The 24,876-nt window shown below is 38.3% G+C and overlaps 1 protein-coding gene across 1 annotated transcript in view; it reads right to left on the bottom strand.

Moving 5' to 3' along the window:
- MYLK (myosin light chain kinase) overlaps positions 1–24,876 on the bottom strand; it is a 159,932-nt gene that overhangs the window by 113,918 nt on the left and 21,138 nt on the right. Inside the window, exons 2-7 of the mRNA XM_031053069.2 lie at positions 14,856–15,063; positions 12,925–12,973; positions 9,840–10,005; positions 5,684–5,849; positions 2,830–2,866; positions 387–961 (exon numbers count right to left, since the gene is read on the bottom strand). Coding sequence (XP_030908929.1) covers positions 387–961; positions 2,830–2,866; positions 5,684–5,849; positions 9,840–10,005; positions 12,925–12,973; positions 14,856–15,063 — 1,201 coding nt within the window. The remainder of the gene's footprint in view (positions 1–386; positions 962–2,829; positions 2,867–5,683; positions 5,850–9,839; positions 10,006–12,924; positions 12,974–14,855; positions 15,064–24,876) is intronic.

Below are 24,876 nucleotides of genomic sequence, written 5' to 3'. Positions count from 1 at the left end.
CATAAATGATTTTTTACTGTGAAGGTTATTAAGCAGTGGCACAGCCTGACCAGAGAGGTTGTGGAGTCTCCCTCCCTTCAGATATCAAAACCCACCTTGACATAAACCTACTTTAGGTGATGTCGCCCTAAAACTACCTCCTAGAAGGAGCGGCATTGATTACATCTGGGGAAATGCCAGATGAAAGAAGGGATGGACACTATGGCATGGAACAATTTGAAAATTTCATTGAGGAGAGTATGATGGAATTAGCACGAGGCTCAGATTTTATTTCCAAAATGCTTTAAGAGGACAACTAGCAATGAAGGAGGAATTGCTTCCCCACCTCCACATAGAGAATAGGAACCTGACTAACCCCACAACTCTGATAACTTTCACCCCTTTACCTCTGCTCTTGAATTTAATTTCCTGGCCTTCTGATGCTTCTAGGCTTTGTGGACGGCTCACAAACTGAGGGGGTATTCCCAGAGGCTCCCTCTTCTCCTCCATTACAGCTTTCCATGCTCCAGATCTGTTTTCTGCTTCTCTACTCCTTGGACTGACTTGCCCTATCAGAGATGGAGTTTGTTGAGCTGACATCAGGGGCTGCATAGCCCTTTTCCTGTCTTCACCCTGTCTGATGAAAGTGGTCTGGGGTTTTGCCTTTGGTTCTGGTTGCAGTTTGACAGTCTGTAGTGTGATGGTGCTTGAAGTTTTCTGCAAGACCTGAGATCCATTTCTTCCTTCTTTAGGTTCTTGAGAAGATAATGCATTGGCTTCTTGGTGCTGTCTCTGCCTACTGTCTTTGGCTTCTCTAGCAACGTAAAAGGTCTCATTCTTTGTTGCCACCCTGTCTTTGGCTTCAACCATGAATTCAGTGCTGCTGGATTTCAGCTCTTTAGCAATCCCATTGCTAGTTGCCTGTTTGAATTCTGAATTTTCAACAGCTTTAACAGCAAGTGTTGTTGATTTTGATGGCATGCTGGAGGAAAAAAAAAAGGTTTATGGATATGACACTGTATAAAGACTAATTATTATTATCAGCAATAATATGATAAGTTTACAGATATAACACTGTATAAAGACTAATTAAAATATCAGCAATGACATAAATGCACAAGCCCTTAGCAAGAAGGTGAACTAATTAGCCTTTAGTTTCCTCTGCAGAGATTAAGAACATGGGTGAAAGAGGTGAAGCGAAAAGCTTCATAAAATGTGATCAGCACTTAGATAATCTCTCAGCTGAGGAGTTTCTGGATATAAATCTACTGCTCAGGTTTGAACATGTTTTGTGAGTCAGACACTAACCTTGCATACAGTGCTTTAGATAGGTAGTAACTAATCAAGACCCTGGAATAACTATGACGTAACACTACTTCATGCTTTAATAAATTGAGGCCATGTATAACTATAGATCAAAATGCCACATAAAAAAGTTCCCTACAGGGAAATTAAAATGTAAATTTTGCAGTTGTCCTGAGTTCAGCAGTAGCAGTCACTTTTTCTCCTTCCTAGTAGCTGGTGCAGTGCTGTGTTTTTGACTTTCAGCTTGAGAACAATGCTGATAACACTGATGTTTTCAGTTGTTGATCAGTAATGTTTACTCTGACCAGGAGTTTCTGAGTCTCATGCTCTGCCAGGGAGTAGGGGAAGTCAGGAGGAAGCAGAGACAAGACACCTGACCCAACCTAGACAAAGAGGTATTCCATACCACAGCATGTCATGCCCAGTATGTAAACAGACAATGCAGCTATTCCAACCTCAAGTACAGCAGCTACACCAACCCCAGTGACAAGTGCAGCAGCTAAACCACGACAGCAGTGAATTTACTCTTTTTAATTATCTTGTCTTGTAATTTGGGTGATTTCAGAAGAGAGCTGATCAGGAAACCTGACTGAAAACCAGAGGAGGAAGAGTGTGTGTTGTCAAAAAAAAAAAAATATTCAATTCACTGGACATAACATCAGCTACAGTTTTATTAGGAAGAGTTTCTTGGAATGATGATGGATCTGCTGTTCTGTACTTTAGGGACACAGGAATAACCGATTAATTGTGGATTTTAATCTAAGTTTCCCTCACTGAAATTGACTGCTTTGACCATTAAGCTATTACCTGTAGAGCACCGTGTCTGTCTCACATTTTCAAGGCATTACTGCAAAGCAGAACTGGAACATATTTGAAAAATGGGAAGTAATTTCTAGTCCAGCTCTGTTTTGCAATATTTAGTCCCATTAACTTATTCTCTCAGGAGATTCAGGGCATTTATTGTGATACTTTCTTCAGCCCCAGTTAAATGCACTAGAGAAATAACGCCTGTGGGATTTGCAGCTACACTGTAAGATTTTTACATTTCACAAAATACATAATTTTTTATAAATTTTGTTTGTATATTCAGACGCCAGCAAAGACCATGGCCATACCACGTGTTGCTTAAGATGGCAAAGAACAATCAGCTCACTACTGACAAAGTGCTTGCCATGTTTTGACTCCAAAAATGAACTTTGACAAATTTGTGCAGATTATGATTTTTCCTCACATAGTTTTCATTCAGATTGTCTAACTGTTTGGCTAGATGGGAACAGTGAATATAAGCTATCTAAATTTTGCTTTCCTGAACCAGACCAGAATTCTATGTTGCCACCAGTTCTACCAGCTAATTTCACAGAAGTCTATCAGAATAGCTGGATTTGGCAGTAAGAAAAGAGTCTCATTCCAAGTAAATATTTTATAACTTCCAAATACGGACTGACCCCAAAATATTTAACACTGTGAGGAAGGCTCATGCAGTAAATGTCAAAATTAGTGCACTGCAGTTAAATATTTTGAGAAAGTATTCCTGTTAAAACATACCATGGTGGCTGAGCATATGTGTCAGTCTTATCTGGACCTGAAATAAAAAAAAAGAAACAAAACCAGGTAACTTATATATACAATACTGTAGAGAATTCCACAAATTTGAAAGATTTTAAGCAAAGAATACACTTAAGAACATTCACTCTTCATATTTTCAATACACTGAATTTGCGATTGACTATTACATCTGAAATTTGGTATGGACAACAGCAAGATGCTCAGCTGAAACCCAAAGAGCTCTTGGTCCGTTTTGAGACTTTGCTGAGTCAAGTTCACAAATCCTTTGAGAACTAAAGGTTCTGTGAGCCTCAGAGGCCCTTTGTTGGGGCAGAAAAGTAAGGAAAAAATTCCAGTTTGTAGGCAGCTCATCAAATCTTCTGAGAACTCCACAGAACTTGTAGAAGTGGAGAGAAACAAACCATTAGTATTACACCTGAGCATGCCCACAGTGAAAGAGCAGCTGTCCTCTGGCTAAAACACAAAGTCAAATTAACAGCAGTAAATTTTTCCAAAACCAGATCTCACCTGTAAACTATTACCAACTCATTTGCTGCATAGAAAGTACTGTCATCTTTAACATGAATAACACAAAAGCTATTGTATCACAGTTCTTCACTTTGCAACACCACTAGGAAATCTGGGAAGATGGCTCAGCTATACTGATTTGCCAAAGTACATCATCAGCTGCATCAATATAACTGAACACATATTTGCCCACAGTCAGTCATTTAGTTAATACGTATGTAATTCTCTATGCATTCTCCAAAAGCTTGACAGTATTTTGTTTCTCATGGGGACAGCATGAAATAAATAGTTGGGAGGAGAAAAATACCACTCCAGATCAAGTATCAACCGCATCTCCCCATTTTTTCCTAGTTAACACTACAGAATGCAGCTTGTTTCCTCCTGGTCAGATCAAAGTTGCATCTAAACTGTCGTCAACTGTGAGACTAGAAACTACAGTAGAAAGACATGTAATAATGAATTTGCAAGATAACAAATCTTGCAAGTCATCAAGAAATACTCCATAAAAATGCTTTCATAGTCTTTGCCTCCAGGAAAAGACAAAGACATGTGATGAAAGATACCCTGATTCTCACTGTGTTTTGCAAGCAAAAATCCACATCTAAATGCTTGAACTTGCCACACTATCCAGAGTGACCAAAAGAATCTATTTATACACACACAAAAGTTGCTGTGAGAGAGGGAAATGACCCACTGACCTCACTTCAATAAACCTGTCAATAAAGAGTAACAGAAATTCTTTATGTAAAAAATAAAGCTGAAAAAGAGACTTAATAAATGCAGAAAGAGGAAACTGAATAACTACTGGTTGCAGACAAGACAATACTATGCTACCTTGTCAATTAAAAGAATAGTTTCCTCCTCCCTTTCGACTTTCCACTATGGGAACTTCGGGAAAAAAATGTAGCTTTTGGAACACAAGCACCTATATATGACATTGCATGGCTTTTAAATAGAAGGTAGTAATTCTAAGACACTTCATTGTCTGCTAGCATCTTGCAGCAACTCCTATGACCTGATTAACTGATAATGAAAGAATTCGGTATTATACATTGTGGCTAGGTAAGTGGAATCATCCGATTAGTCACATACATTGCAAGAGAGTGCCCTTTTTACTGACCTGTACTAATCTAAGAAAGAATGTCTACATTATTCCGAGATGTGGTCAGCATTTGAAGCAAACATATACCACAACTGACTTTGTGACCCCAGTCCTGCACCATCTCTTGAGGCAGATGTACCCATAGCACAACAGAAAGCTCACCACTTCAGAGAGAGCAAGGATCAAGTTTCATGTAAAAAAAAAAGGCTTATTGAACAAAATGGCCCTTTCTATAAAACCTGAGTGGAACAGGCAACCTGTAGAAGCTCCTTCTAAAATGGCTTCATCAGATTGGAATTTACAAATAAGTACACCTTTAAGTGGTAAAGGCTAGTTGAGGTTCTGAAGATCCCAAATGTAAATTCTCTTTTTGTTTATATCCTTGGTATCTTACAGAGTGACAAAATTGATGTGAACCTAGAAATCTTGCATCAAAAAATTCTCTGCTGGGTGCCCATGTAAACCCCTGATCTTATGACTGCAGCTGAAGCCAGCAGCTGTTGGTTTAATCATTTAATTGGGTCCAGTGACTGCTTACCCACGGACTGATGAAATTCCTTTTTAGGGTGGTTGCTGAAGGCTGTGTGGTTTTGAGGCTGATGCAAAGGGCACCCTAAAAAGCACCAAACTGCAAAATGAACTGCATATGGTAATGTGTATATGGAATAGAACATCCTAAATTATTTATGCGGACATTTTTTTCCTTTAAGAGCAGTGAAATAGGCAGGGTTGGGAGTTGAGAAGCCTGAATTTTAATCTTATTAAGATGTTTTTTCTCTCTTACAGTTTAGAATTATGTTCCTTTGCTTTACTGGTTCTACAAATATAGACACAACATTGTTGCCCAAAAGGGAGCTGGTATAAATTTGCATCTGGTGTTGGTACTCAGTAAATACAAAATTAATTACTGATTATAATGACAAGTGCAAGGTTTCCATGCGCTGAAATTGAAATCTATGTTAAAAACATATTAAGGTCAAAATCACAGTAAAAGTGAAAAGTTGATTTTAAAGAAAGTTGTTCCAAAGCATTCGGATAGCATATTGCCCACTGAACCAACGCAGTGTTTTAAGCAGTAGCACACTTCGAGCTGTCACAGTATCATTTAATGGAGGCAGAGATAACAGGAAAAAGTGAAAGCTTATACTGAGAACACAGCCAAAGATATTTTACAGGAATGTCTGTGGTACACTTATTTTCTTTCCTGTAAACTCTTTGCTGTACCTTGAACGGTGAGCTCTGCAGACACAGATGCCTTCCCAGCGCTGTTTACCACTGTGCATGTGTAAATTCCTGAATCAGTAAGCTGAGCATTTTGAATTTCCAGAAACTGGATGCCTGTTTTCTCAAACATGTTGAAACGCTCATTTTGCTGCAACTGAAGATCACCCTGCAAATGTCACAAGACACCATGAGACAGTTGGCTATTGTAAGAGCAAGGGAGCAAGAATTTTTTTTTGGTAAAATATCAGTCAAAATGTCTTTCTTCTATCTTTTAGCCAAATCCATTCTATGAATAATACTCAGATAGTGCAAACAAAAAACTGTGTCCAAAACTTCTGTAATTCATATCTGTAGAAAGTTGTTTTTTCATGTATTTTGTCACCCAATGATTTCAGTTTCATTTTGGCTTTTCATTATTTACTATACCCATATTCCTAGAAAAAATTATTTTCACCATATATGGGCACAAACCAGTTTTTCATGTTTGCTCCAGGAAATTATACCACACTTTTAAGCAAAATCTCCCAAGCTGGGGAACAGTTCTCTATCCCTCATAAACTCTTTTATGCTATATCACTTCAGGAACTCAAAAGAATTCTGCATCAGAATTCTGCATAAAGGCCCTCCTCAGAGGCCAGGTGAGGGTGGCAGAAGACACTAGGGATAGAGAGACATCGCTGTTCTTTTGCATTGCCACACAGGGGTTAAACCAAAAGGTATGGCTTTGAGGCAAGAAGAAATGCTTATATTTTGTGCTCACAGCCCAGAAAGCCAACTGTATCCTGGGCTGCATCAAAAGGAGTGTGACCAGCAGGTCGAAGGAGGTGATCCTACCCTCTTACTCTGCTCTCATGAGACCTCACTTGGAGTATTGTGTGCAGTTCTGGTGGCCTCAACATTAAAAGGACATGGAACTGTTGGAACAAGTCCAGAGGAGGGCCACGAGGATGATCAGGGGACTGGAGCACCTCCTGTATGAAGACAGGCTGAAAAGTTGGGGCTGTTCAGCCTGGAGAAGAGAAGGCTGCATGGAGACCTCATAGCAGCCTTCCAGTATCTGAAGGGGGGCTATAGGGATGCTGGAGAGGGAGTCTTCATCAGGGACTGTAGTGATAAGACAAGAGGTAACGGGTTCAAACTTCAACAGGGGAAGTTTAGATTGGACGTAAGGAAGAAATTCTTTAATGGTGGTGAGGCACTGGAACAGATTGCCCAGGGAGGTTGCGAATGCTCCATCCCTGGCAGTGTTGAAGGCCAGACTGGACGAAGCCTTGGGTGGCATGCTCTAGTGTGAGACATCCCTGCCCATGGCAGGGGGTTTGGAACTAGATGATCTTAAGGTCTTTTCCAACCCTAACTATTCTATGATTCTATGATAGTTCTATGCTCTCTGTTACATAGATTAGATAATCAGAACAACAATTTTTGCCTTTAAATTCTACAAAATAATTAACCAAGGCCTCAAATGTGAGCAAATCAGTGCTTCTGCTTCAGCACCAGCCATTAAGGAGGAGTTTCTTGCTATCAGACACCACAGGTTTTCTTATCCTCAGTTTAGGAAGGGAAAGCATACAAATCTATGATTTGTTGAGATTTGGTCTGTAAACATTTGGGAAACACGGCAGTGTTTTCAGAGACTACAACTCCTGAAGTCTATCAGCTTATTGCTATTATGGTGCTAGAAGTCCTATTTGAATTTAAAAAGCTAGCTCGTATCAGGGTTTCTTTTTTCTGTTCTTTGCAACTTAACTTAAAGGTGAAAGAAAACAAGAATCAGAGTAAGACATTTACACAAAAGCTTATCGATTAGTTCTGAAAAGTGCAAACTTAATTGTTTATAAAGCTTCCATGCTGTATGGAAGGTGATCATGTGTCGGCACTAGCCAGATGCCTCGTCCAGCAGCCATGTAAGTTAATTTCTACGATGATGAGGCAGAGCTGAAACACTCGTGCCATCCTGACATGGCCAGAAGCATTGCAGGCCTCATCGTGTTTGCAGCTAGCCATAGCACATGCATGATTACCTGTTAATCACTGCCTTACGAACTGGGATGCAAACACATGCTTCACAACAGCCTGCCAATAAACTCTGATAAAGAGCATAGAGAGCAACAGTATTGCACTTTACAGAACCTGGGAATTACGGAAAGACAGCTTCATGGTGCTTAAAATACATGCTAAAATAATATTGTAAAAGGCTAGAGAAGACCAATTTAACCAAAAGTGATGGATTGAAGATAGGTTGAAGAGTGTAGGCTGGGTGTCTGCAGGCCAGCAACGAACTACTGAACCTCTGAACAAACACACCTGTGGTATTTTACAGAATAATAAATGTAGACCTGAAAGTGTTGAAATATGTTTTTTAAGGGCATAAACATGAAGAGAACTCACGGAGCTCCTGATAACAATAACTTTGCATACTTCATTCATTTAATTAGACAGTGATTGACAGATTATAGACTGACATCATATAGAAGCTGACAATCAATAGCAAAATATATAACATAACCTTTAACAAACTGCAAAAACATGTATGAAGAATTATCAAAGTATAGATCCAAGCTGCTAGGTTGCTAGCCTCTACTTGCTGTCTACAGCACAGCCCTGTTCAACGAGAACTGATTGATAAAACTTTTTTTACACTGAGTTGCATGGCTGGAAAACCTCAGCCTGTCTAGTGGGACTAGAAGTCTGCTCTTGTGGAGCAGCTGCACTACAGACTGATGAATGGAGAAGCAGACTCTAGGTGGAGTCACCAACTGCAGGAGGTGTCTAGTAAATGCTTACACAGCAAGAAGATGATTGTTTTCTGAGATGTACCCTAGGTTTTTGTATTACAGACAACAAGGGTAAGTTTTGAATAAACCAGACAATGACTTGGAAGCATTTCCCTGCTCTAGGAGCAGTTTTAAGGAGATTTTGGTTTGGTTTTGGGGTGTAGGTTGGTGGGGGTTCTTTTGTTTGTTTATTATTATTATTATTATTATTATTATTATTTCTTTCCCCCCTGCCCTCATAAAAACTGGAGGCACCAGAAGAAAATAAAAACTCTGAGAAGCTTTTTTTTTTTAACTGTCGATAAGGCTACAGTCTGTTGAAGGCTGAAAGGGAGCATGACCCCAACAGAGCAATCATGTATTTACTCTTCCAAATTAAAGGAAGCAATTGTAATTCTCTAAAGCACTAATAGTTTCAGTAAAAATGGCCTAATCAGTGTAATATTTAATTATCACCTGAAAACTCCTTACTAACAACAACAAAAAAAAGTGGTTGGATATCTTGTGTATGCCCAAAGGGGCTACTAGCCTTTTTCAGTAGCCTAATGAATAATAAATATTGCTTATTATAAAGCCTTTTTGTAAATGACAGATGCTCACTATTCCCAATTTTAATGCAGATCTGAAGCTGACAGCTCAGGTCTCCTTTATTTTATGCCAAATGCTTCTCTGCTATCACTGTTTTAGCAGAGGTCAGACTGAAATAGTTGAACTGTTCATTTGCCTTTTGTTGTTTTGCTGTTTGCTTTTCTTACTTTGAAAAAAAAACCATGCATGCCAAAACCTGCTAATTTTTAATGATTTTCTTTTATTTAAATGTAACTTCTTTGCAAACATCATCTTCACTCTATTGTACAGATAAAACACAATGTGAATGATACAGAAAAAGCAGTTTATTAAAGGGACACTGACATGGATCTTGAGAAATACAGCTGTAAATTTCACAGCTGTCAGAAACCCCTCTTTAACCACAGTCAAAGCATTAAATTCCCACCGACCTCCATAAAACAGAGAGGATGATAATATTCACATTTCCTATCCTTTGCCTATTTCTCTTATCTAGTTAGTAAGATCTTTGGGCAGGTATGTCCCATACCTGCTACTTCTTATAAGATACCTGGATCTTGTTTGGTGCTTTCAGATGATTTCTTTTTTTTGTACAAATATGTTCAGCAGTGACACAGACAAGGGAGAAGTTTATACTGAAAAGGAACACTATTACTTTTATGTGTTTGTTCAGCATAAAAATTTGGAAGAATATGGCTCTCCTTACATATAAATTCTCACCATGATAAATTGCAGTGACAAGTGCATTTCATCCTTTTAAGTCAGAACATTTCAAATGAGAAAAAAAAAATTATTTTTTGGAGAAAACATACCTTAAACCAAGTTACTTGAGGCTGAGGTCGTCCTGTTATTTTACATGAGAATTTGCCTGTTTGGCCTTCACGCACAACAACTCTATTGGGTTTTGTAGCAAACTTGGGTGGACTCTCTCCCCAGATGCTTGGCCTATGCTCCACAGATGGAACATTAAGTCTTCCCCTGGAAAGGCAATCGACATCCTGGTTTTACAGAGAACTGGAAGCTGTTGTGGTTAGAGCACACTTCAAGAAGCATTTCAGACCAATCAGTCTGCCAATAAGGGTATGTAATTGGTGGTAATCAAGATTTAGTTATACAGTACGTTTTTTGGCCACTGGAAGAAATGGAAATGCTGGTGATGACTGATCTTGATTCCTCATGCAACCAAAAAGTATGATGCTGCACACCCTCATCCAACATACACATGACTCACATAGCAATCTTGGGGACACTTTCAGCTGCTTATAAGCAGAGCTGGACAAACCAAATGATAGGAAACACTGAAGCACTGCATCTCTGGTTTTTTCCTGTTTCTTAGTTACCTCCTACTAGATTATTTGTGAATATTTGTTCACTGTTGCCTGTTCTTTGTCATGTAATTTCTTTTGACTTAAAGTGCAATGACACTATAATTCCTGATTTATGAATCAGCAACCTGGTTTTGCAACATTTCTGACATGTTCTGGTAAAGATTTTTAGTTTGGAGGAGGCTTCTGTTTGAAATCTCATTCACTGCCCTCTTTACAAAGCAAATATGAAAAAAGCACAAGAGCAAAGTACACCCATCCTAGGTGAATATCTGTTAAGTGTAAATGCCCAGCTCTACTTACATGGGTGGCACAGCTGAGAAATGACATGGGGAATGAAACCAGAGTGACATTGGTGACTGCAGTCCAAACCCCTCAGTTAAAAAGCCATAAAACATATAACATCAAGCAGCATTATAACAAGAAAAAAAAGAGGTGCAACTTCAGGTATGTAATGTCAAAGGAAACACTCTTTGCTCTGAAGCCCTGCTACAACAAAGACGCACATTAGCAGATGGCAGATGGTGATTTCTTTATTTTTATTTTTAATTTTTTTTACTTTTAATTTCAAGCAAACTGTACCATTTTCAAGACCTTCTTTTCCAGATGGCCTTTTACCACATGCAAATAAGATGTGCCAATACCTCACCATTTCTACCAGGTGTCAGATACTAATAGACCGCCTCGCCATAGTCCAAGGTGCTGCCAAGAAACGATGGTTGCCATAGAGGCAGCTCGAGGTTTCTAAGTAAGAGATGATACCATAATGAAAGCATTTACATGGACAAGAGGACCAGAAGAAAGTCTTGGGAGGGAAGGATGACTGTAATACGCTAAAATGGAAAATACTTCATAATATAATTAAATACCTGATAGTTTTTAATGTCATCTTCATCATGTTAACATTAAAGAAGAGCATAAATGCATATTAAAGAAGTATTTTAGTGACCATCTTTAGGTGGTGTTTCTATGTTTATGTATCTATACACATATACTAACATATTAAAAGAACATCAGCTATTCGCTAGCCTGAAGCATTACGGCTGTTTCCTAGAAATACAAAAAATTAAATGTGTATTTTTTATTTTTCTTTTTTCTCCTCCCTGTTTAGGTAAGACATAAACTTCCATGCCATAATATTATTAGTACTGAATAGGAGTAAGCTGCATGAGAATGAAAAATGAAGACAATCCCTCTAAATTCATGCAATGCAATTGATTAGGATAGTGCTTCAAAAAGTTTGACGGTATAACAAAACCTAACAGCAACCTCAACTGTCCTTTCTTGCTTTCATTATTTAGCATGTGTGTATTTCTGTAGCACATTTGCAATACAGCCTAACATGTAAAAGCCTTCCTGATGAGTCCATTTCACTTACTATTTTCGCTGCTTTAATTTCAATTAATTTTAAAATTCAAACCATACACAAACAATATCCATATCAATGACAAAATCTGGAGTTTTAACTATCTGCATGCTATCACTGGCATAATCAGAAACATGTATTTTTGTCTACATCCAGGGTAACTCAGTTCCAGGAATATAAATCAGAAATAATTCTGCTTAAATTCAAGCTACTTGTAAAGAAATGAATTCAGCTGTTGGAAGAATTAGGCCTGGGGCTTTTAAAACAGTGCCATTTACTTAATTGTAAATGCTTACTGAAGTGCAGAATGCACATGGCAGCAAGAAGGTTTTTCTGTGTGCCAGTGCAGAGCTCCCCATCAATTCGTTCTTGCTAACAGTTACTCCAAACTGGAACAATTCTTTCTTCCAGAATGCAGTTTACCCACTGTATTGCCAGAAATACTTCAGCTGTATGTGAGAGAATGCTAATTTCAGTTGCTTTTATTTCTTACTGATGACTTTTGAAACAGTATTTGCTCTGGCTTTGTAAGGAAACTGTCAGGTCATGGAAGATGTGCAGAAGGATTTCTGAATATCAGGAAGCAGAGAAAAGCGGTTGCAGTGTTGCAGCAGGGGAGGGTGTAACACTGAAGATACCAGCAGAATGTTCTGTTTTCAGGCAAATTAACTCCTGTCAGTATGAGGGGGCAATAGCTGTACCAAACTGCTCCATTTTACTGCAGTAGCTCTCATAGTAGCTATTCTTCTTGGGATAAATGGGAAGTTGGAAAGCATTTGAGTTCACAAACATCAAAATACTTGTTTTCAGATGGTACTGTAGCTGGAACTGCCCTGCCTCTGAGAGGCCAGCCATTCTTGCTATCCCCATTTCACACATGTGAGAAATCACACCAAGCAGTTACTCTGTTTCAATGCAGTGCTGTGCAGAACTGAGTCATCAACCACCAGGCTTTGCTTTCCTCCATTGCCTCAGATTTTTGCATAGGTAGGGAGCCTTGGGGATACGTTTCCAGTGACGAATTACTGAGAACTGGACAAGAATTCAACCCTTTTGACAGGCCTTCAAATTCATTGAGACAAATGCAAGAGGCACTTAAAATGGGGAAAAGTGGTTATTCTCTGTAAAGAGTTATTTTTCTTATTTTCCTACCAAAAAATATTTAGGTGTCTGTTAAACAATATCAAAAAACAGTGGACTTCTTACCCTAGGGTTTTGGCACTGGATGGCAGGCTGTATTTCTTCAAGAAATTTCCTGTAAGCATAGGACAAAAAGACAAGGAAGTCAGAAATCTTCTCAAGACCACTGGGAATTACAGATACTAAAAACTATGTAAAATATGCTTTTCTCCAGGTTTTAAACATAAAGGAGGAATGCAACACCTGCAGTATCAGGTTATGTCATCTGTAATCCAAAATTAGGCTCTCCGATTTCAAAACCAAGTTTTAGCAGATTTGCCATCTAACCCTTGGCCTCAGCAGTAACAGCACTGCCGATTAGTCATGCAAAAGCATGTTTAAACAAGTGAAACACTGTGTCTGGTTTGTACAGTGCAGCACTAAGTCAAATTAAGATGGCAAAAATGAAAAAAAAAAAAAAAAAAAAAAGGCTTTTGGACTTTGAAAGAGCTCGTACTTTATTTGTTTTTGAGTCCTGTGCTAGCCCAGACTACCTTTTCTGTAAAATGATTCTTTTTGAAGAGCAGCTGTTCATGATGCGTGCTGATGTGAGCAACAAGTTGATGCTTAAGAAGTGTAGGCTCAGCGCCATCTACTGCACACAGAATTCATAATAGCTTTGGCACATTAAAACCGGGTTGTGACCTGGGAGAGATCTAGAGTGGCAGCATGAAACAACCAGCGCTAATAACTGTGAAAAGAAAAAGCCCTGTTTGAGAGCCTTATAAAAATCTGCATTACTGTCAGCTAGGACAGCCATGCAGGATGAAAAGATTAGATTGTGTTTCCATCACTCATTTTTCCAGTAGCAGTCAGCCCCACATAGATAGCTTTGCTGAGAACAGAAAAAGTCTGTGCTTTACTATCTTGAGACATGAAAGGCATTTTTAGAATAAAGACCATGTAATTCTTAAAAACGGAGAAATTTGGTCATTGGTTACTGCCATGGAATTGCTTTTAAACTGCAGCAAAGCTCATGCTCGAAAAACTGGCATAAAAACAGCTTGAAAAAATCTGCCACCTCCATGCAAGTTGTCACTCATAAAAGTTATCACAACTTAAAATGAGGGGGAAAAAAGATTTTGTATAATTTTTACAACAGAAGACAGTAACAATCATGCCAGTTCTATTGCATATTTCAGTATGTACTTCAAGGATACCTGTCAGAGATTTTGACTCTGAACAAATCCAAATGCTGATTGTTTCAGGACCACTGTGGATTTTTACTTTGCTTCAAAAATTCAACACAACCTTGTGCCTTGACGAGCTTTGATACTCAGCAGATCTCTGACATGATCAAATTGCATAGGGAGAAGATGTACAACTTACTTCCATCTGTCTCTGCTTTTGTGTCACTCTGTAAATTTCAGATTTGGCAGTTTGCAACTATCTAATATGCAGATGTTCCCTTAAAAATTCCTGGGTTTGATCTTGGCTGTTTCCTGTGTGACATTAAGCATGCAATTACAACCAGGCTTTCAGCTTAGCAAATACAAGTATGCATGGAGAACTCCAAAAACCTATTGCCTCAGTGCGCTTATCTGATAGGCTGTGAAACAACCAAGATCAGCACAGCTTTTAATGCCTGAGAGAAAATCCTAACTTTCCAGGCTTTTGTTCCTGTCCTTAGTGGTGGCTTTCACAAAAATTACAAGGTTTGAAGCAAAGTCTTTAAAACTATCTCTTTTGTTACCTAGCCATCACTATACACATCTGAAACCTAACACACACTTTATCTAGCTGTATAGATATGTAGTATCTATACTACATGTATGTATGTAGGGGACATGCAGTTCCCTGCACAGTTCCTTAAACTGTGAAATGCAGTTAATGAATCTTACTCTTGTACTAGTGAGAAAACATATGTGTACAGCTGTGATTTTAACCAGAGTTTAACACTGCTTGTTCATTAATTAAACTCTATAATCATCCCAACTACAGTGTAAGTATCCTCTTACCTTCCACTGTCAGTTCCACAGTTACTTGACGAACCCCACCATCATTTGCAGCCTCACAGGTGTATTTACCACCATCAACTTCCTGTACACCTTTGATTACCAAGCTGAATATCCCCCGAATGCTGTGATCCACAATGTAATGGTCTCCCTCTACGACAGGATGCCCATTTCTGTACCACGTGATCTGAGGCTCAGGGTAGCCTCTGACCTGGAAAGATGTGAGAGTGGAGAAAGATATAGCAGATGATGGTATTAGGAAGAAATGTTGGACATTTAGCAAGGCAGTGGAAAGTTCTTGACACAGGAGCTGTTAAACACATATGCTCTGCAAGCCAAATGGCAAAACATAATGAAATGAAAAAACTTTTGGATAAATCATAAACTCTTTTAAATCATAAGACTAGGGACAGTCTTATGATTATTATTATCTATTAGGCATAGATACCTACACAGAAAAGTTTCCCACTAGAATGGTTTATCTGCAGAAACACCGTGATAGTGCCAATGAAGAATCCTGACACCTCGTCCCCATTGTTCTGCAACTCAAGGGCAGTAGTGCTACAGTACCTCGAAGTATGCAAGATTGCAAGATGCCTAGACCAAAAATTGCAAGTACTGTTGTCAAGGACTAGGCTTATATTGTAAATTTGTATGGAGCCATCCAGTTTTCAGATGTGCTGAGATACAGTAGCTCCTGACAATATACAGGCAAGAATTGCAGACACATACCAAATTTTGTCTTGATATTTAAAAGCAGAAGACAAGGATTTGCAATTTGAGAAAGTGTCATTAGTGGTCATTCTCATGTTATGGTGGCAGGGGGACTATAAAGACCTGGATGTAGTCACACAAACACACTCCTGAAAGAGCTTTGTGGTCTACTCATAGCTCAAAGAGGAGTTTTCAACAAAATGAACGAGTCCTGTTCTCATTAAAGTGTAATCATATTAATATATCCTTGCTTGCTGTGGCATTAACGATACCTTTAGATTTGCATGCAGGTTCTCAGTTGGTATAACTGAGAACTGAGTTATTGATTTCAGAGGAGCTGTTGAAACCTGATGAGCATATGTGTTTCTTTCATAAAAAAAAAATGGGAAAAACAGATATACACCAGTTTCCACCAAAGAAAAAACTCTTCAGACACAGATTCTTCCTCTGTTTTATAGGATGAGATGCCATCCTCTTTGAGGATTGTTTTAGTATGTGTTAACTGTTAGCACACTTCCCCAGTCATAACAACACCTGGTTACAGTGTTTCCCCCTTTTTTCTATTCTCCCACTCTGATATATTAGCTTTCCATCTTTTGACTCTTTGATCTTTTGCCTACATGAAGTAACTGAGTGGATCAAGATGAGCTAGGATGAGTAATAGTTGTGGCTGTGTTTGCTCACTGGGAAAGGAGCACTGTTGCGTTCTGAACTACAATATCAAAACAGGAAGTCCCTTCAACCTCCAGGTGGGCAAAATATTGATGATCTGTCCTGATTTGAGGCAAGCTTGGCTGTGGCATGGGCAAATTCCTCCCACCATTCCCATCTCAGTTTCAATCCACATTTCAGCTCTGCTTTCTCCTGACTGCACAAAACTTACTTTCCAAATTACAACCTTTAAGCCAAACAACCTTACCCATTCTTAGGTTCTCTTATTTCAAATCCTTTCATTTTTAATCCAGCCCTACCTCACTCCAGCTGGGTTTCTCATCTGTTTGTTAGAACTTAACCTACAGCTGTCAGATATTTTTCTCTTTCCTTTAATTCCTTGGGTATCAGTTCAGACAAATTAATTTCATCAGTGATGTGGGACCCCTTCTTCCTGGCACTACTTACTCAATACATATATAGAGAGAGGCCGTTAATGGTTGCCAAGAGCATTAATATGCTGAATAAGCTGGAGAAACTTCCCCTTTCTGGTACAAACTTCTGAAGTTCTTTCTGAGTCTATCTTTACCTAAGTTAAGAGCCATGTGCTATGAAGAATACATTGTGGGATCTCGTACAATGGGGAGTCAACCATTATTTTAAAAGACCACAGCATTTTTCTAAAGCTCTTTGTGACCATGCCTTTTCTTTCCTGTGCTTTCTGAAAAACTGCAGCTTCCACTCAACCATGACCCCTAATGTTATTCCAGCATATTGGTGTAATTCTTACTCAGAGGTCAGGTGCCCAGGAATATCTTTCTCAGCACACCTCATATTCAGAAAAAGGGATTGTGAAGTGCCAGTATGAGATTTTTATGATAGTGTAACTGGTTAATTGGTAATGTGCTCACTGGTACAGAAAGTGACTTGTACCAAAGAACCTTTTCGTACTATTAATTTGTCGATGTCCTCCTACCTATCCTTTCATTTTAGATTAAGAAATCAATGGAGAGATTAAGTGATTTACCCAAAACCAGAGAGTGTATTCAAATAGAGTTTCTACCTCTCATTTACTTCACTGGATATTAAGATTTCCTTGAATATTAAATATTTGAGGCAAAATGGCTTTGAAATTAGTATTTCAAGTAATAAAATACACTAAAATGACAGAGTAGCAGAATTGGTGTGAAGAAAGAACCACCTTTTCAGCATATTACATTATAACATTTTTATTATCATTAGTCTGTCGATATCTATTTATAGCTGTTTAAATTCTGGCCTGTGAATTCAAGTAATCAATCAAATGTCACCTAATATTTTTACTATTTTTTCCATTTCACAATCATTCCTTCTGGTTTTCTATGTATTGCTCAATCCAGCTTCAAAGCTCCCAAACATAAACCTTCCATCACTTATCCCAGGGAACAATTAAGGCTGAAGCAGTGAGAAACACCTTCCTCCCACTTTTCATTTTATCATATTCTTATGTCCCTCTTGGACCACGCAAGGCCATTTTTTGCTTGACCATTTAAGCTCTGGTAGACCATTATACATGCCCTTCCAGTATCACATGATGAGCCTACACTAAGTATCTCCCCATTTCTTCCGTGTGTGTATTTTATATTTGCTGTGTCTGTATTGTTTTGCTCATCCACACCTCTCTACAGAGGAAATGCCACACAGAAAACTACAAACACAGCTGACTAGCATGCCATTTCCTTTCAAAAAGTTGTGTCATTACCTTCCTAAAGTCCATATATTTTTCTTTTTTTTTTTGTCAAGAATTACATGATGAGAAAGCAGAAGTTTACAGAATTGGTCTGTTGCAAGGATTAATTTCAGGTTTAGGTTTGGAATGTGTTTCAAACTGAGCCAGCCCTCTCTGAAATACTTAGGCTTGCCATAAAAGTGTCAGGGACCCTTAAACAAATCACTGGTTAGTAGGTTTTGATCCTGATGGATCAATTCCAGAACTGCAGCAGGTTTTATATTCCTCCCTAACCTTCCCAGAGCTCACTTAAAAACATCTGCCTTGAATAAATCTACAGCAAAAGGAAATTTATCTGCTTATTTAATGCCCAGCAGCAGAAGGCTATAACCTTTATTTACAGCTTGGCCTGTGTGAGTATTGCCAGTCCCAGTGAGGCTACAGCTTTTCTTTACTTGCTCTACAACATTAACAAGTGGAAAATTGACAGCAAGCAGCAAATAACCATTGCATTACCACAAACATGACTTCTGAGTTTTTGTCTGGATTCGTCAACTGCTTAGAGCCTTCCTGGAAAAGTCTGCTGAAGTAAAACAGGCCTTCAGTTCCATGCATGAACAGAACAAGTGGAAAGAGCTGAGAGAGAACCTGTTGCCTGTGAAACTTCCAGAGTTAGGATTCAATTCTGCATCTATGTCTATGTGAATGCTATGGAAAAGGACTATGCACTTTTGCATAGTATTTACTTCCTTCCGACCACCAAAAAACCAAACCAAAATATAAAAACAAAATAAAAATCCCCACCCAAACGAAAATCTATTGCCCAAATTTATTGAAACTGTACAATAAAGGATATTCTTACTAAAAAATATGCTGCTACAAAGTATTGTCACAAACCAAAAGGCATTCAGTGACCACCAATGCCAAGTATATTCTGTGACCCTTTATTTTTTGTTCAAAAGCACAGGAAAGATTTTCTAAAACTTGGTATATATCTGTTCTCCATGAAAGTGCTATTTATATACTGCCATATATACCCCAGGAGACAGCTAACTACCACACAGCTACTCGCTTACTCCCTCTTCCCTCCCCACTTCTAAGTGAGATGAGGAGGACAATTGGAAAAAGGTAAAACCTATGGGCTGAGATAAGAATGGTTTAATAATTAAAATTAAGTAATAATAACAATAGTAACAACGACAATAATAACATAAATTATTATAATAATATGAGGGGGAAAAGTGTGTGAGAGGCAACAACATAAAACCCAAGAGAGACAAGTGCTGCACAATACAGTTGCTCACTACCTGCTGACCAATTCCCAGCCTGTCTTTGAGCAGTGAGACAACTCCACCTAGTTTATATACCAGGCATCCCCTTGGCTAGTTCATGTCCCGTGTCCTGTGTCTGCTTCCTTCTGGTTTCCTGTACTCCTCCTCACTGGCAGAGCACGGGAGACTGAAAAGTTCTTGATCAGTGTAAGCACTACTGAGCACCAACTAAAACATCAGTGTGGTATCAGCATTATTCTCAGACTAAAGCCAAAACACAGCACTGCAGCAGCTACTGGGAAGAAAATTAGCTCTATCCCAGCCTAAATCAGGACACACACCAACTAAAAAAAAACCAACCAACCAAAAAAAAAAAAACAAAACAAAAAACTTTCGCCTTCTTATATGCATCAGAGTTGCAGTAGCAGTTTAGGGCAATGAGATGCTCTGTTTTGGTTCATGCTTTCAACTTCAAAGTCATATCCTGCTTTGTAATAACTCTTCCTGGCTCCAGTGAGGTGAACAATGAATGCAAAACCACATCACTCAAAAAGAATTAGCCAGAAGTGACAATAAACGAAAGGGTAAGTAACTGTGAAACACTCATAGGGTGTGTTCCATTACTGAGTGTTACTTAGACAGTAACACATTAAGACTAATAGAAATGCTGGCAAACATTACTTTATGTCGTCTAGTTACCTTCATTATGCTGGCTGAGGTGCTCAGTACTTGACCTTAAGGACTAGATAAGTGTTCCATGTTGCCACTTAAGGTAGCATCACCACACAAGCAATGAGATCAGGAAGAAAACAGCTATTAAAAGGGTTTCTTGGTATACAAAATCCCCCCCATTTCCAATATACATAGACAGGCACATCAAAAGTTATCCTAAGGCTGGCAATGATACAACTATTATGAAGTTGCTATTCAAAACAACTCCCTTCACAGAGATGATTTTATGTGCTGCAATATGAATGCCACTAACAACTGAAACTTTTTTCAAAAGACAATCCTTCCCCCATGAAGTCAGAATTTTAAAACATCCAGATTCTGTCAGCACACAGCGCTCAATTGTGCAGCTATTTCTGTAGACTACCTTTGCCTTAATTCCACTAAATCCAGAATTCAGACCTATCTATTAAGACCCATCTATGTAAAGTATATAACCACTGGATAGATTAATCATATGTATTGGGGTGGTTCAATTCATTTAAAGAAAAATTAGATTTTAAATTTACTTTTGAAAGACAGAAATATTCCCTATTCAAATTTTTATACTTCACATGTTATTTAAAATGTAGCTTTCAACCCAATTTGCACATACCATGCTGCTTTTTGGGGAAGGTTTTCCTCTTTGTAGGATGTTAAAGAATAACAAGGTATAGCAGCTAGCATTTAACATCCTAAAATAAGATGGTCTGCTGGTCCTGCAGCTAGGTGACAGTGCCTTTTGACACCTGATTCTCAGTGAGAACTTCATATCATAACTGGCCATTTATATCTGAGATGGAAAAATACAGAAAAATATACTTATCAGAGAAAATGTATGGAATTTTTGTTGCTTTAATTAACATGTGCACTAATAAAAGGTTGTGTAAAAATAGACTTTTCCACTTGTCCTGAGACTTTCAGGGATATGTGGCCCTATTAAAAGTGATGCTTTTAGTCTGTATCTCATTCACTGCAACACAGAGAAACAACGTATTAAACCCCTGATGGTTAGTAGTGTAGCTAGCATATTCCCAGACTGTAGGGACATTACAACAGCATGAAAACAAAATTTGGATGAGCTGAATGGCAGTAACAAGAAATGTTTCCTAATGCATAAAGGTACCTGCAAAGCAGAAAAGAATAAACCCCCACACCCACAGTGGATAAGAAATGCACTTGTAAAAGAAATTGGCCAGTGGCTTTGCAGATTATGTCTTACAGCAGTGACTTCCTTTTGAAGAACAGCAGGTGTTTTCCTTGTTTTATTGCCTGCCTATCTTAACATTACGGAATGTCAGAGAGCAGGGTAACTTTCTGAGAATTGTCTGTAGCCTCTTCTCTGTTCCATGCTCACCTTCATCTAGAAACTTGTCATTTCTGGAATTACATCTCAGAATAGGCCACAGAGATTAGAAGTTGGTGCAAAGGGATAAAAAGAGAATAGATTCAGTTATATTTGCCAGGTGTTATCATTAAGCTCTCAAGTGCATGCTCTGGGCAGATAAATAGAGGTTGCACCAACAGGAGACATCAAGGGGATGTGGAAAGCCAGTCAGAATATCTGATAAACTTTGACCTTTATTCTCAGGCCTGCAAACAAAAGCCTGAGAAAAACAAAGGACTTGGCCTAGCAATTGCTCACTATTAGCATGGTGTAAACTGCTTGCACCTTTTGCAAAACTTAGAATATTGATCCATCAGATTGTATCATGAAACCAGCAGAAAAAATATGATTAAGCAGCATGACATTTTGTAAGTGTAATTCTACTTGAAGTTAAGACTCAGAAAAGAACAACATATTGTACTTACACTTCAAATGTGGTAGAGACTTCATAGCATATCTCTTTTTTCTAGGTCTAGGTATCAGCAAAAATGGAATATTACTTTATTGCAAGTTATGGATTAGATGGGTTTATCTGCAGGTCATAGAGTTGAAGGCTTTCATGCAGCCTCAAGAGATTCAATTCAAACTGTAACAGCTGTGTGTGTGGGTCATCCTAGGTCCTGCAAAAAAAGGGGTGTCTTCCATAGTCATCAGACTATAGTCAGTGTCCTCTGTCTTCCTTGAATCGAGAGCCAATAGTTTTTGGATCTGGACAGGTGAGAAGAATGAAGTACCTGAGAGTGACCTTAGCAAAGGATGCTAAGAACCAGATACACTGTAATACATGCTCTGTCTATGTGGATGGAGCTTTGCTAACCAGAAAGAAAACTACTTCTTGTTGTAATAGTTCATACTGATGTGAAGTCTTATTGTCAGTCTCAGAAAAAAAGTTACTACAAAAATGTGGAGACTACAACATGAACATCATGAATACAGCCCTACTTAATAGGTGGGGTATTTCTATTTTAGTTTATTTTTTTTTGTTATTGCAGGTAGGAAACATGGTTCTGGCCAGTACAGCTCTTTCATAAGTCTTGTAACAAAGCTGTTAGGATCAAGCTGCAGTTTGCTTTAATAAATGAACAACAGATGTCCTTGATAAAGGAAAGTGGACACGATACATTGTTAAACCCCTTCTGAGACTTTAAACACACACAAACCACATCTCAAGAATAGTTTATCCATTTTAAAACTTTGCTTCTAAAACAGAGAATGTGGCTGGCAAGGTTAAATGTGAAAATGTTAAATATTTCGAGAGCAAGCTATGACTTTGCAAACAAAGCAAATAGCCTACCTCTTCCATAGAGCAACCTAGAATCTACATTTACCTCATTTAAAACAAAAATAAAATACATACTAGGACTAAACATAGCTCACTTCAAAGCATTACCTATTGCACTACAAGACCAAATAATAGTCTTTCTGCAAACCCTGGGCTTTATTGTCTTTAAGCGCTGAACTCCTGTACACTACATCTGGTGTTTAGATTTCTTGTTCCACAGGCACACAGTCCTCATAAATTAGTTCTTTGGGCATAACCATACCTGGAACACAACTCTGAAGACAACTCTTCACAACTGGTGTGTGCAATTATCTGTTTCTTCTCCCAAATGGTGGGAGGGAGAAAAAATGTCAACACAGGCCTTCAAACAGACCACTGCCTTACAAAAAAAAACAAACAAAAAACAAAAATAAAACAAAAAAGACCCCAACCAAAACCAGCAGCAATAAAAAGAAGAATCAAAAGCAGAAAGTAGAATCAAACATCTGCAAAGCACCACCAAATACTACAACTCATCCTTCAGGCAACAGCTGTGGAAATAACTGCATTCTGTTCTTAGGCAACCTCAAACCATTTATAATTACGTTGAGTGTCTTCTCAAATTTTCACCTATAAACATCTCAAACCAAACACATTTTGCTTGATTCCCATTTATGGCATTGAAAATAAAAATTTTCTAAATTGAACTTCTTGATATTGCTAATGTTAACATTGTGAGTGATGGAAATCTCTTATTCTTCTAGTCTCAAGTAGGAAGATCATATGCCACAGCACCAATATAGAATGACTGAAAGAGTTTTCATTGTCCTGTTTGCCCTGAAGAGAGAGATGGAAGGATTACCCTGAGGTGCAAGTGTAGGGAGACCCAGAAGGTAAAAAGACTTGGCACTTTTTACTTATTAAGAGCCATTCCTTTAAAATTATTATTTCAATGAAACTCTTAGTGTGACATACAAAGTTTACCTCTTCCTAGTCCCATGGAAAATCCTATGATGTAATTTCAGAACATGTTAACATTAGTTTTCACCAACTTAAAATATAATAGAGTGCTACACACTTCCGGCTCACTTTGCCTGCTGTACCCAACTAGCAGGATATAAAAGAAAAACAGTGTAATTCAGTTTATTTTTAAAAGTCCACTAAACCCCCCAAAGCATCATAAACCTACATGGATTGAGTTCAGATTATGCATCCTGGATCTAATCTGTAAATCATACATTAAAATTACAGAATTCAGATAAACAGAAGCTAGGGAAAAGTAAAGAGATTAAAGGGTTCTCAAAATTTTCACATGAGGGACACTTTCATAAAGTCTCACTTTGCTGTCTGGAAATATACAAGGGTTTCTGCAGGAGCCTGGCAAAAAGTCCATTTATGCTAGAAAGTGTGGAATTATGTGATCACACGGAAGAATAAATTTCTGCCATGCTTCTGTGCTTATTCCATTCCTGACACCAGTACTGACAATCTAGAATTCTGCAGTAAAAATGTGCAAGTTTATCTTATACAAAACGTTTTGACTCTGATTAAAACCCATTAGATCTTGCTTCATTAACTCTACAATGTTCCATTTGGCTGGAAACGTGCTTTCAGTTCATAAAATGGACTGAATGGGCATTATACGCACGCTACTTAGATAATCTAGCAGAAACATACGTAACTGGGTCCAGTGAACTACTAGCACACTTAACAATTTCTAATTGTCTAAGTAGGGATTCAGGTATCCAAGGACAAAACTTCCATCTTAAAATGCATAAAGAAACACACACAGAGAAAATGCATACATAAACATAGTCTTTACAGTGGTCATGAGCAAAAGCTACTACAGGAAAGAAAAGGTGTCCAAAGTGGTAATGTACTGGAGAATTCATGAGAAACAGTAAGCTTCTTTGTAAGAACACTTTGAACCCTACATTTGTTTGAAGCTTCACAGGAATGATACAAGTAAAGCTGGTTTGTACATTCCATCTGAAAATGTCAAGTTCCAAGATGGTCACAAAACCAGATCTACTTCATTCACATAGTGGAAATTCAGGGAACAGCCAGAAGTCACACTCAAGCATACAAGCCTTAGCAAGTGTAGTATCTTAATACAACCTTAAGGCAGGTTTAGGAAGGCCTCCCAGACTGCAAGCAAGGCACTGTTTTAACCCTGCTGTTTGACATTTTACTGTGCCTTCCTATTTTTTTATATTTTGGAAAAGAGCAAATAAACAGCCTTTATTCACTTTAATTTTATCCATGATTGTATAAACCTATTTCAAATCCTTGCCTGCTTGTATTCTTCAAACTGAAGAGCTGTT

Source organism: Melopsittacus undulatus, chromosome 4 (assembly GCF_012275295.1).
Source record: "Melopsittacus undulatus isolate bMelUnd1 chromosome 4, bMelUnd1.mat.Z, whole genome shotgun sequence".
NCBI classification, from domain to species: domain Eukaryota; kingdom Metazoa; phylum Chordata; class Aves; order Psittaciformes; family Psittaculidae; genus Melopsittacus; species Melopsittacus undulatus.
Note: the sequence above shows the minus strand (reverse complement) of the source record. Positions and strands in the feature narration are given on the sequence as shown.